This window comes from Lichenostomus cassidix, chromosome 2 (assembly GCF_008360975.1).
Source record: "Lichenostomus cassidix isolate B80296 chromosome 2, HeHo_3.0, whole genome shotgun sequence".
In the NCBI taxonomy this organism is placed as follows: domain Eukaryota; kingdom Metazoa; phylum Chordata; class Aves; order Passeriformes; family Meliphagidae; genus Lichenostomus; species Lichenostomus cassidix.
The window spans coordinates 129,183,829-129,196,620 of NC_139482.1; the positions used below are offsets into that span (position 1 = coordinate 129,183,829).

The 12,792-nt window shown below is 38.7% G+C and overlaps 1 protein-coding gene across 2 annotated transcripts in view; it reads left to right on the plus strand.

The window, feature by feature from the left end:
- PTDSS1 (phosphatidylserine synthase 1) overlaps nucleotides 1-9,534 on the plus strand; it is a 29,358-nt gene extending 19,824 nt beyond the window's left edge. Inside the window, exons 9-13 of one of the 2 annotated variants that reach the window (XM_085053259.1) lie at nucleotides 177-242; nucleotides 2,750-2,849; nucleotides 4,018-4,086; nucleotides 4,615-4,684; nucleotides 6,016-9,534. In XM_085053259.1, coding sequence (XP_084909385.1) covers nucleotides 177-242; nucleotides 2,750-2,849; nucleotides 4,018-4,086; nucleotides 4,615-4,684; nucleotides 6,016-6,128 — 418 coding nt within the window. In that variant the 3' untranslated portion in view covers nucleotides 6,129-9,534. The remainder of the gene's footprint in view (nucleotides 1-176; nucleotides 243-2,749; nucleotides 2,850-4,017; nucleotides 4,087-4,614; nucleotides 4,685-6,015) is intronic. The other variant, XM_085053260.1, reaches the window with a different exon arrangement.
- Nucleotides 9,535-12,792: the final 3,258 nt, after the last annotated feature.

Genomic DNA, 12,792 nt, shown 5'->3' on the forward strand with positions numbered 1-12,792 from the left:
TCTGTCCTACTAGAATTGAAGCCATCTGGTAGACATCCAGAATGATTGCATGTGAATTTAACCATCAGCACTTCATTTTCACTATAGATACATCTGTAACACGAAGTTGTTTTCTAAATGTAAATATTCTGGGGACTGTCAGCTTCACTGATGAATTTTCTTGCTTCCCTTCTCAGGCAATACTATGCTTACCTCACAGACACACAGTGCAAGAGAGTGGGAACTCAGTGCTGGGTGTTCGGGTAAGTGTTCTTGCTGCATTCCTGAAGCACTTGGACAAGTGTTAACTATGGGTCCAGCACAGGAACAGGCAGTTTCCATGAAGCCAGTCCTTGTCTTGGGTTGGTGTTGGTTTTGCAAGTTCAGTGGAAAGGAAAATCCTGAATTTGGAGGTAGAACATGGGAAGCGATGGAATGAGTAAGGACAACAGAAGGAAGCGCTAGGAGCTGCTGGATAAAGCTAGGCTCCTTCAAAGTAGCATTGGGCTTTCTGTCCATATTCTCAGTCAGGTGAGAAGGACAAAGCTTTTGCCTCTGCAGCTTGCCTTTGCTTGGTTGTTGTGAGAGTAATGTTTCCTGACTGCCAAGGTGGGCATTGCTGCTGTTAGCAGCATCACAGCGGAGGACAGTGAAACAAACCACGGTTATCCACTATTTCTATAAGTGCACTATGAGCCATGGTGACCTTGGCTACAATCTCCGTGTCTCTTAGAGGACACCTTTAAATTAAGAGTTTGCTGCTTCTGAAAAATCAAGGATTACAGAAACAATCATATTTGGTTCAAAGCTCTCACTGAAGATGTTAATATACGTGGCAATAAATAGATACCCAAATATATCTGTACAATTGCACAACAAGAACTGCAATGGAATATTTATTCACCCACAGTCTGATCTAATAGTGGGAAGTGTGCATGGAATAAGTATTCTCCTTCATATTGCTAACTTTCTGCTAGAAAAAACACAGCATCACTAGGAGTTCCTGTTGATTGCTGAAAAAGAGGAAATCTTCCAGTAATTTAACTATCTAGAATATAATTTCTGAAGCAATTAAAATAAGTGTATAGAATATTCATATCTGTGGTAACCGAGACACTTCTAAAGGCACAGATTGAATTTTTAACAGTCTAATTATGGGTATAATTTGAATTAGTGCATTTCATTAGTATGAAACTGTTTCTTTTCAACTTGAGATATACCCTTGCATCACTCTTTATAGATGTACAGTAAGTGATGTGAGGCATGAAAAAGGCCAATGCAACATCCCTGCTGAAATTGCACTATTTTCATTTAGATGAAGCCCTTCAAAAAGGAATATCTGTTACGATGTTCAAGACGATTCTGATTGAATAAAAACTTGCTGTATTTAGTTCTATGGAGTATTCTCATCACCCTCCAGTATGCCACTAACACCTTTCACTGTTAGCATCCTTCTTTCTCTTGATTTACTGCTTCATAAACTAATAGCTGTCCTATTGTAAAATGTGCTTAACCCAAGTATTCTTGACAGGGATAACAGAGAGAATGTATAAATGCAGGGCAAACAGCTGTATGGTTTTTTGAGTCCTTATTGAAAATAGTCTATTGCTTTTTTTATACCTCTGAGTATATTGTAACCCTATGTTTGTTCCCTGATGGTGGTCTTTCTTTTCCCACTCCTATAGTTTGGTTTAATGGCTTTTTTCACTCTGCAGCTGAATCAGTAAGAATAATATAAAACCAAGAAAGAAAAACAGTTGGTGACCCAATGGAGTAATACTGCTCTCAATTTTTTTGCTAAATTTTTTTTGCATCTCATTAATTTGTATATTGGTCAGTTGAGGTGTTACTTCCACAATTTTAAGTTTTGTCCCCACTCATTGTGCTGCAAGTCACATTAAACAGTGTACAGCAAAAGCTGTAATTTATTACTTGCACAAGGACCATCTCTACAATAACAGTGGTTAAGTCAAGCACACATCTTTCCTATACAAATTAAATTTATTTCCATGGCAGACAATAGAATCTTTGGATTCATAAACAAGTGGTGGACAAGACTTCATAGCTTTGAACCTGAAAAGATATAAACACCTATTATCAGGGAGAGAGATGGATGCACTTTTTTTGATTCTTTTAATGTCAGAAAGGAAAGTAAAAACTTCATTTTTCCTCTCACGTTTCTCCTGAAATCCACTGATGCTCTAGTATGGATCTGGGTTTACTGGTAAACCACACCAAATTAGTGGATTCTTGGAGAATTTGAAATGTTGTTTCATTTGAATTTTCCCATATGTGAAAATATGGGAAATACATGTAAAGCAAGCAGAGGTAGACAATTGTAGAATTTAGAATTGTTGTAAATTTACATCTAGTAGAGAAATACACAAAGCACAGTTCTGGTTCATCCAGCAAGGGAGTCTGTTGGATGTCAAGCACGGAAAAGAAATTTATATCTGGTGAGAGCTGAAGCATAGTGGTAGGTTCAAACGAAGATTCACAGCTATTGGCACACACTCCCTGTTCCCTGGAGCCCCATGGAACAGCAAACTGCCAGTCAATCACTTTTTGTGTGCTGTTTATACTGAAGAAAGTGTAGAAAGAAAAAGACATTTTTAAAAGAATTTCAGTTAATGGTGGTGTCATGGAGGTGTGTGCTCACTAGAGGGTGGTGCTTGTTTAGAGCTGACAGTTTGGGGTCTAAGTTGTGAACATGTGAGTTAAGTCCTCAGTGTTTTTAACCACTCTCCCCCCTGCTTCCATTTACCCGCAGGGTAATTGCCTTCCTCGAAGCTATTGTGTGCATAAAGTTTGGACAAGATCTTTTTTCCAAAACACAGATACTGTATGTTGTGTTTTGGCTTCTCTGCGTGGTAAGTGAGATTTCTCATGTGAAACATAAAGCATGACGAAAGCATTGAAAGAATCTAAATAGCTTCCTCTCTAGAACATTGGCAGCAGGGGATCATTGTGAGGGAATGCTGGTAAAGAGCTTTGTGCACATCCTAGGAAAAACAAATGCTAGATTGCTTAGAGCTCACTTTGAGGGGACTAGAATAACTTTTTCTTATTTCTTGACATAGCAGATTACTGGTGCTTAACAATGAAATAAACACTAGTTATAGGGTGCTTTATCTTTATGAGAGATGATGTCAGTTCGATTGAGCCTAACTTTGGTGGTGCTTGCTGTAGTGCCTGCTGGAAATGAACAGGAGTTAATGGATGGTGTTAATAAGCAATGTGTGTTGTGCCACACTGAAGCCTTACAACTACATAAACAACCCTGATTTATCAAGCAAATCATTCTCACTAAGCCTGTAACTTCCTGTACTTCAGTGTGATTACTGCAAATGCAGCATGAAATGCCCATTTTATAACAGTAAGTGGACATTTGTCTTGCCAGACTTGTAATTCCAATGCCAAACACGTTTTTCATGGTCAGTGAAAAATAAGGCATTTATAATGGACTGACACATAAATATTTCTGCCTTCTAATTGGGAACACAGTTTGAACAGGTGATGGGAAGTCAGAATTTATTGTTCTCTTATTTAGCATGATGAATTTATTCCTGAAACTTCAGAGGAGAAAAGTATTGAATTGCTTCTCAGATCAGAGCACCACAAAACTAGACATGTAACCTGGCCTGAAGCACAGGGCAGGAAGAAGGAGAATTCAGTTTTCTCCCAGGCTGGTTGTTCCTGATAATATTCCTACAAGTGCCTACCAACTGCCTTTATATGATGACTGTACAAAGTATGGACAGAAATCCTGCAGGCAGTGTTCCCTGTGGGTGATCTGTGTGTATTTTCCTGCTCCCATTGAGACTTGTTCTGCATACCCCATGGTGGCAGAATCTGCGTGTAGCTTGAAGTAGATGCACGAGTCTTACTCATCCTGACAAAAGATGCAGGGAGAAACAGAGCATGAAAGTCTAAATGTGACATCTCCAGGGACTCTGAGACCTTGAATCAGCTAGGAATTTAGAAAAAGTTTTACAGATTTTTTTTTGTTTGTTCTTTTTCTTGTCCTCCCTTGTTTAGGCCTTTACAACGTTCCTGTGTTTATATGGTATGGTTTGGTATGCTGAGTACTACGGCCATCGTGAAAAGGTACTTATATAAAAGAAGCCTGGTTTTGTTTTATTCCAGAGTTAAAACTGCAAAGCTCCTAGATATTGGAATTCTTTACCAGAGCTAGCATAAATGGGGATAAGGGGGGGGATGGTCTAGAGTGTAACCGAAGTCAATAGAAAGAACTCTGAATTCAGCAGGCCTTGGATAAATCCCAAATTACACTGTGGTTTCTAAAGAACGCTGTCCTCTTAGTTACTCAAAATGAGGCTGTAATTTTAGCAAAGCATTCAAGGGTGAATGGTTAGCTAATGTTCCCATTGTACAGGTGGAATGCTAGGGGAATATTAAGAATACTGGGTTACACAACAGATCACATGGCAAGTGGTGAGTTCTTATTGTATCATCTATGTGGTGCCTTCTAACTAGGAAGGGAAAAGTCCCAGGTACTGTCTGACTGTTTTAGAGGACTTCTGCCACAGTTTGTTTACAAGTCCAGTTGCAAATGGGAGGAGTACTGATAACCAGAACCACCAACATCCCAATGATGTGTCCTTGTTTTTGCAGACCTTGTCAGAAAGTGAAGACAGTCCATACAGTCCAGATGCTTCCTGGCTTCATTCTAAATTCAGCAGAGGTATTGGCACTTCTGTAGCTGTATTCTTGAAACGGTATTTCTTGTTAAGGCTTAGCACAAGAAAATGAGGCTTGAGAAACTTACCTAGCAAACAGCTGGACTTGTTTTAAACATCCCTGCAGGAGCAATGTGGATAAATCATCTGCTAGGCTATTTTACTTTACTGCCTTTTTTAGTTCCGATTCTTGGAAATGTATTTATTTTTTAATGTATCAACTGATTTTCTTCCTGCTGTTACTCCAGGCCGATAGTGTAGGTGTAGGGCATTATGTATTTCATAAGCGTTGTGAACAGGTTTTCTCTCTAAACATTGCATGTTTGATTTGAAACATATGAACGTGAACTCTACACTTCCATTTCTGCTTGTAAAGAAATAGCCAGCAATGTGCCCTGGAGCTTCTGTTCTTACTGACACTTGCCTTTTCAGTGCAGTGCTGATGGTCCTAAGTAGCTTTCTCTGCACTAAGCAAAAGCAGCTTCTTTCTGACTTCTTTTCCCTATACTAGAAGTCAGTTATATGCCTCCACCATTGGCTTTTTAGTGGGCATGATTATTGGACAAATACCAAGATTCACGTCCAGAAGTTATCTGTCAGAGGTAATGTTCCAGGTGTTTGTATAATTAAAAGTATTTCTTATTTATGATGTGCTTGAAAAGCACCTACAGCAGATGATATTTATATTTCATACGTGATTTTTCTGGATGTTTATTCTCAGTTTAGTAAATTTGTGGACTTTTATATTTTGGAGACAAATTTGCACGCAAATGTTTTTCCAATTTATGTATGCTGGAGAAATCTGACAAAAAAACCCTTTCTCTGTAACTACCTGTTATTTCATTAATTACAAACTTTGGCTTGTTTCACATTTTGGTCTTGATTCTTGTTTTGGTCCCCACTTCTCCTTTTTTTCACAGAATCAAACATGTTCTGTCATATGAAAGACTGAAATCTAGAAGAATATTCTTAAAAGATCCTTAAAAGACCTTACTTGCATAGTTCTTAATTTCTGATAGTAGTACCTGCCACTAAGAAAAATGTGGAGGTTTAATTATTGATATGATTTTAAATGGAAGATATTTCACCACTATACTCTGCTATAGCAAACTCCATATTTTTTTGGAGGGGGGAAGAATTTTACAGGTATCTTAAGAATTGCTTTTTAAAAATAGGCCACTAGATGGAGTACGAGTATCAACCAATTTGTATTAGCCTGAAATAATCCATATGTAAACACTGTAGCTCTAAAAAGCCTTACTGTCTTTCAGATAGGAGCTTGACAATGTCAACTATATAAATATGTATATGTATTAAATAAATATTTATTTCTCAGCAGGTGCTGACAGTAGTCCACCAAAACATTCAGTCAATAGTGAAAGCCATTCATCTAGAAGGAGGAATCGACACTCCAAATCAAAAGTATCAAATGGAATTGGGAAGAAATAAGAATGATATCTAAAGACATCCTACAGTGTGACCAGAGGTGACAAAGATCATCAGACCTGGCTCTGAATTACCAAATGGAAGATCGACTCTTAAATTAAAGTTTAAAAAAGGAGGTATTGAAGAAAACAATGAAGATGGAGCCACCAGTGTAGTGCAGATCATTGCCTGATGACACTTGCCATTCTCTGACGCAAATCTAGTTTCTTCAGCATGTGGCACCAAAAGCTCATGAAGGGTATACTGGAAAAAAAAGTAGTTTTATCATAGCAGGTACACCCTGTTTTGTGTTCAGGTGTTGAAGTTCATTTTTAGTATCTTGGTTGAGGATTTAAACCCAAAGTTTAGTAAACTGATAGTCAGTTGGCATAGTTGATTGGATTTCTGTTTGTTTGGTTTACTGTGTTTATTGTTTTCTAGAAGAGTAATCAACCCTTTGACAAAAAGCAACTCTGCCCTTCTTTCTCAGTCTCACAACAAAACTTTTCCCTACAACTGTTAGTAAGTATTTAAAAAATTCATATTTCTTGCTTTTATTTAGAAGCTCTTTAGGCCTTGAGTCAGGGTTTTACCAGGAAGGAAATGGGTCTAGGTTTCTTGTAAAGGATGTGAAATTGATCTTCAAACACAGGGTTTTTTTTTGTTCTACAGTGTCCTCCTGCTTGATTCATTCATTCGAATTTTTTAAGTTTGAATTTTTTAAGTTTTTAAAATACATATATAAAATCTCCTTCATAGTTGGGGGCCGTGCATCCTGTCCTCAGAGACAGGGGTCACATTATTTCATTGTTTTTCCTTCTCTATTGTAGTATGTTTTGCATTTTCAGGTGTAAATATGTCTTTTTTTCATCTGTGCCACATTGTATACAATGTTTCTTCCTACTTCCTTCTATTTGCTACCATCCCAGCTGGACCCAGAAATCCTATTGTCTTCAGACTGATATCAGAAACTCCTTTGAAGGCTCAGATGCCCTACTGAGCTTGGTGATAAGGCAGTTTTTCGCTGAAGCTGAGTTGCTTACTGTCTCCATAAACACAATTATTTGTGAAGACTTGCTGTAGTCTTTGGTGTCTGAAAGGCAGCATGATGTCACTGTGATATACCCCATTGCTTCAGGGTTTCCTGTCATGCATCAGATACTTCACAGCAAAGTCACTTTTTCTTGCAGGTTTTTTTTTTTTTTGAGAGGGGTGATTTACTTTTTGTCTGGGTGTTCATTTGGGTTTTTTTAATGTATTAATTGTGACATCTAGCAAAGTGGATAATTCTCCAGCAGTGAATGTAATGATTGAGTCAAGAGGTAAGCAATCATGAGCAATCAGTTTCTGTATTAAGTTATCAAAATGTTTTAGTGCCAATTAAATTTTGGAGTTTGAGGCGTTCAGAGGGGTAGATAGCTTAAGCAAGGATAAGTAATACCCATTAGTTCCTTAGTCTTTATGAGAAAATGGGATTTCCTTTTTCCTTGACTAATGTTACTGTGATTTGCCACAGGCTAAGTACTAAAGAAAAAACTCAGCAGAGACTTTATACAAGTGTATAATACTGTAAATAGAAGAAAGTATCCCATGTAATCCATCAATTCCTATGTGCCACAGAATATCACTGTTTTCGATGCACTTAAGTGTTGCTGCTGAGCTCCTCAGAGGCCTTTAATTTCCTACCCTGCTTTTCAATCAAACATGAAGTGTACAGTTTGGAAAGTAATGTAGTAGAAGCTGCTATATCATCATTGCTGCAGTGACATTTAATGTTACACGAAAAAATCTATTAGGAAGACTTTCAGGCTCTCCTACAACTACTTGGTTTTCATTCATACTATAACAATTCCATATACTGCCTTTGTATTTGTAATGTACTACATATTGATGAATGTATTTGTAGATTTCTTTGGATACTGAGACTTGTTACTTTTTTTTATTTTCTTGGTTAAAAACTCAGTCTGTATAAGACTGAAGAATGGCATTGTAAATTTTCTATTGATTCAATACCAAAGCAAGAGATTTGAAGTCTAATGGTTTAAGTATTTTAAGTACTGCGGTTTTCAAAGGTGAGAGCCTATTTTGTACTTGCTAGGGGTATACACACCAACTATGTATACAAAGCTTACATGTGTAAACAGATGCTGAAGTACAACATCTACCTGCCTGTGGGGACAAGCACACATTTTGTAAATGCAGACCTGGTGCTCACATTGCTGAACTGCACCCTAAAAATAGAAAGAGAAATATTGAAGTGTCACCTCATTGGAAGCTGACGTCTGTATACTATTACGATAGCTTGGCCTTGAAGAAATGTTGTTTGACAACACCTTTAAATTATTTTCAATTAAGTATTTTTGCTTTAAATTTTTGGTTTTGGTTGGTTTTCTTTGGTTGTTGTGTGGTGTTTGGTTTTGGGGGTGGGCTTGGGAGGGTGTTGGTTTCCAGGGTTTTTTGGTTGTTTGTTTTGGGGTTTTGTTTTGGTTTGTTGAGATTTTTTTCTTGTTTTACTTTAAAAGAGAGATGGCTATGGAGAGGAGAAACTTAAGTAAACTATTCAAGCTGCTTGGAAAATAGCGCTTTGTCTCCTCTATCAGCAGTGCTGGCTGGAATTCACATGTGTTCTCATAAGTCCTCCACTGACTGACAACTGTATTTTCAGCCCATCATTTTGGATGTGAGCTTTGCACTGGAAGGCATTGGAAAGGTGCTTTTGATCACTGCTGTAAAATTAGTGATCTCGATTTTACCAGTTACTGTGCTGTTGCTGAATTCTATATGTAACACCTGTAATGACAAATCACTGAGCTGTTTAGCACAAGCATCCATGTGTGAGTTTGCTGCTTGAACAGTGTTTTGTAACAGTCATGGCTGCACTATCCTGTATTTAACTACTTGTTCTGTCACAGCCTCTCATTCCTACTTTCCTGCTTCCGATGTTCTTTCCTTTCTCTGTCCTCTAGTGATCTCCCCTGCTGCTATGGAGAGATTGGAATTGGCCCTCCAGAGGCTGTCCATCAATGTCAGTCATTGAAGGGAGGCTAATTCGAGGCAGCGTGGTGTAAGCAGAGGGTAGTGGCAAGAACTTTTAGTAGATTAAATAAAAATTGAAAGTTTTAAAATACAGGTATATGAACCAGGGCTCGTGTTGAGTACTGAATTCCAGTATTAAAGTTGCTGCATAGACCATACACCACATCTAATTAAATATTTGGAGTGTGGTTTCAACCAATTATTTTGTTACTCTTCTGTGAAGATCATCACTTGATGTTCCAGCTATTAAAACTTTAATTTTTTTTTACTTTGTTATCACAAGAGGACACAGATGTTACCACATATTTAATAGTTTTTGAATATAATTGCTCTGTACTGATTGCAAAGTATTGTATTTTGCAATAATTGAGTAAATCAACCCATGTCACCAGTATGTGTGTTTGTCTGTACCTGTAAGGCATAGTGGATGGTTATATACTGCCTTTAGAAGCTATTATGTTTTATTCAAAGTAAATGAATTTTGACAAATGCAGTGGTTCCTGAGCACACTACAGTGCACACTAAGGTTTTGCAGTTTATTATTTTGGAGCAGCAGATCTGATAATATGAACAGTTACATTATCTCTTCTGAAGTTTTTCTAGTGTACAGGATAAGTCTTTGTCTTAATTGTTCTTTTTGGATTTTATTTACTGTTGGATGGGAGGTTTGCGTTGCAAGATGGTCTCGTGACAGACCTTCAGAGAAGAAATGAGGCCTCCTGTCCAGGGACTGTAGGACAGGCTGTCAGCAAGTAAACAACCAGTATACAGGTGCCACTGAGTGTCTAGAGACACTTTACTTTGCCTTTCACTGCTGACAGTCCCTACAACAGCAGTGTCCAGTTTTGTTATACCTGAAACTATTGTGAGTTGTTGTTTGCTCCTAGGGCCAGATATATGGTTTGTAAAGCAGCATGGCTTTCCTTTTCTTCCTCAGTTCCTTCTCTATACAGGCATTGAATGCTGAGACTTTCTGACTTGCAGGGAAGGGCTTTTCTTCAACATGACTTATCTTTTCAAATACAGATTTACAGAGAAGCCGTAAATTCTGAAGTTGTAGTAAAGTTAGGAATAGCCAGGACTTAAGCTTGTTCATAGTCTGAGAAGAACAAGAGTTCAGTTTGTAAATGTCTTCTGAGGGGTGGGAAAGTACCTGGTTAAACAATTTAACCTCTCTCAGAATACTGCTTACTACATTGGGAGGGGAATCTTTTCATTCTTCATTAAAGCATTAAAAATACTAGGAAAAAATTGGAATAGTGGAAGAAACTTGGTTTAAGTAACAACACTTGAAAAATATGCTCCTTTATAATCATGGAGCTCTACTACATTTGAAGGATCAATCTTCATGTCTTGGTTGTTGCTGTTGAGGATGGAGCTTAATCAGCAGTGTCGGTCAGATGGGCCAGGTGGCTTCATTAGTGCTCAGTCACCCAGTGGCTCAGGTTGCACACTATTAAGATCATATGATTTGGCACAGACTGGAAGCTGGAGCCAAAAGCTGGTATCATGATTGAAATAGGTGTTGGTGTGCCTGCTTTGGTGTCTGCTCACATTCAGCTGCATCCTGTTAACACATGCATGGGCCTAAGCACTACTCTCCTGAACCACCTGTTCCCTCTGGTATATGCTGGAGCACTCTAAGAAATACACAACTAGGTTTAACCAGAGGTTTCTGAGCTGATTTTGGGCCCTGTGTGGTCAAAATACCTCTTGCAGTTCTCTGGCTCCATCTCTGCAGGTGCAATGTACTTTCTTACCTAACAGCACTGTTCTGTTCTCTGGAGCCATGGCAGGGCCTCGTCCTAATTCAGCAAATTAAGGTAGTTCCCTAAAGGTGCAGTTTCCTGGTTGAATGGAAACGTGTTTTGGACAAACACCCTGCACGCATTACTCACTTTGCCCAATTCCTGACCAGCCATGCAAAAGCACATACGTATTACTCAAAGTAGGACTAGAAAACCACAAGCTCTTCATACAGTGGGCTGAAAAGCACAAGGACAACCAGCCTCCTGGCATATGCCCAGCAGGGTACGTGGTCTGTTATCTTTATGCCTGCTCACTCGTCTGTCAGTGCTGTGGCTGCAGGTGCACCTCAGGTGCCTTCCTTCCCCTGTGCTGCTTTCATGTGTCTGAGCTCCCCCTGAAGCCAGCTGATAGTCAGGCTCTGCTTCTTCCAGCTTTTTTTGGACTAAGTGATTGATACACCTTTCAGACTTGTCAGCAGAGCTGGGGCTGGAGGGCTTACCCTTGACAGTGTGAAGATTGTGAGTAGGCTTTCAGGCTTGCTCACATTTTATATTGTACCAATCAAGCCAGTAACCTGCTCTATGCATATGCATAGTGAGAGCCCTATGCATAAACCATGAGGCTGGCTCTAGGAACCCAGTTTGGGTCTGGAGAAAGTACTTTTTGACTTTTTGTTTGTTTCTGGAGGATTCTAGATCTGCTGTTGCTTTTGGCAATATACAGTTCATTATCCATCTGAAGAACGTCACAAAGAGTAGATCCTGCATAAGTCTTCTGCTGTATGTTTGTCACCTCTGTTCACTTTGGACAGCTGCTCAGCAAAATTTGTCAAGTTCCTTCATACTCTAAAGATGAGTCCAAGTCATGATTATCTCAAGGGACTTTGGAAATTTGGGGCATCAATTTTTATTTACAGCTCCTTCCTGTGTCTTTAATTTGGACTATATCTTCTGTTTCCATCATCTCTCAGTAAAGGACCAGAACAGGTCTCTCATGCTTGGATTTTTTTCTCTCACAAGGAAGCAGTCTTGCCCTCAGCACTCTAAATTATATTATGGTAAGACTAAGTGAGTTTTTACTTCAATGCAGAAAGAAAAAAAAGCAAGTGTGGGAAAGAATGTAAATTATAAACATTGAATTCCTATAATCAGCAACAATGTAAGTACCAGACTATACTAAGGATACACATGGGTTCAGTTTTCATAATTTTTGAGGATCTCAGTTTTCAGATGATCATGAAATAACTGGATAGCTTATTTAATGTTTTTAGAGTAGGAGAATTTACAGCAGCAGCATTCCTATGGCTGTGATCCAAAGTATGTTCTACAACTGCTGTGCCCTCCAGTATTTTAGTGGTTCTTGCTCAAAAAACAATGCATAAAATACTTGTGTGTTTTTGTATATCTGCATATAAAGCTACCAGATAAACTTTCTCATAAAAATGCTCAGAGCCTAGTTCACTACAGTCTCTGTGTCAATGACTACAGAATGCCTGAACTTTGGAAGCATCCAAGTCTGTACCCCTGGAAGCTCCAGGAGGGGTAGGCATTAATCTCAGTTGCAGCCCCTAGGTGATGCTGTAACACAAACACACAGAGAACGTGACCTGGATTTTCAAATGTTGCTTCTAATTTTGGGCTACTGGCTTTAGCCACCCTGGCTCGGTTTTGGAGATTTCATAGCTCCCCTTGGCTTTAATTACAGGTGCCATGTGCACAGTCCTGCAAAGTGCCCATGTTGTCAAACTTGCTACAGAATAACCAAAGCAAAACAAAATCAAATTAGTAGCTTTGAGAAGACTTTTAATTAGTGCTAAATGATAGTTCTAGTCTTTGGAGAGCAAGAGTGAGAGACTTCTGTTCTGGTTTCCACCATACACAAACTACCAATTTCTTCCTGAGTA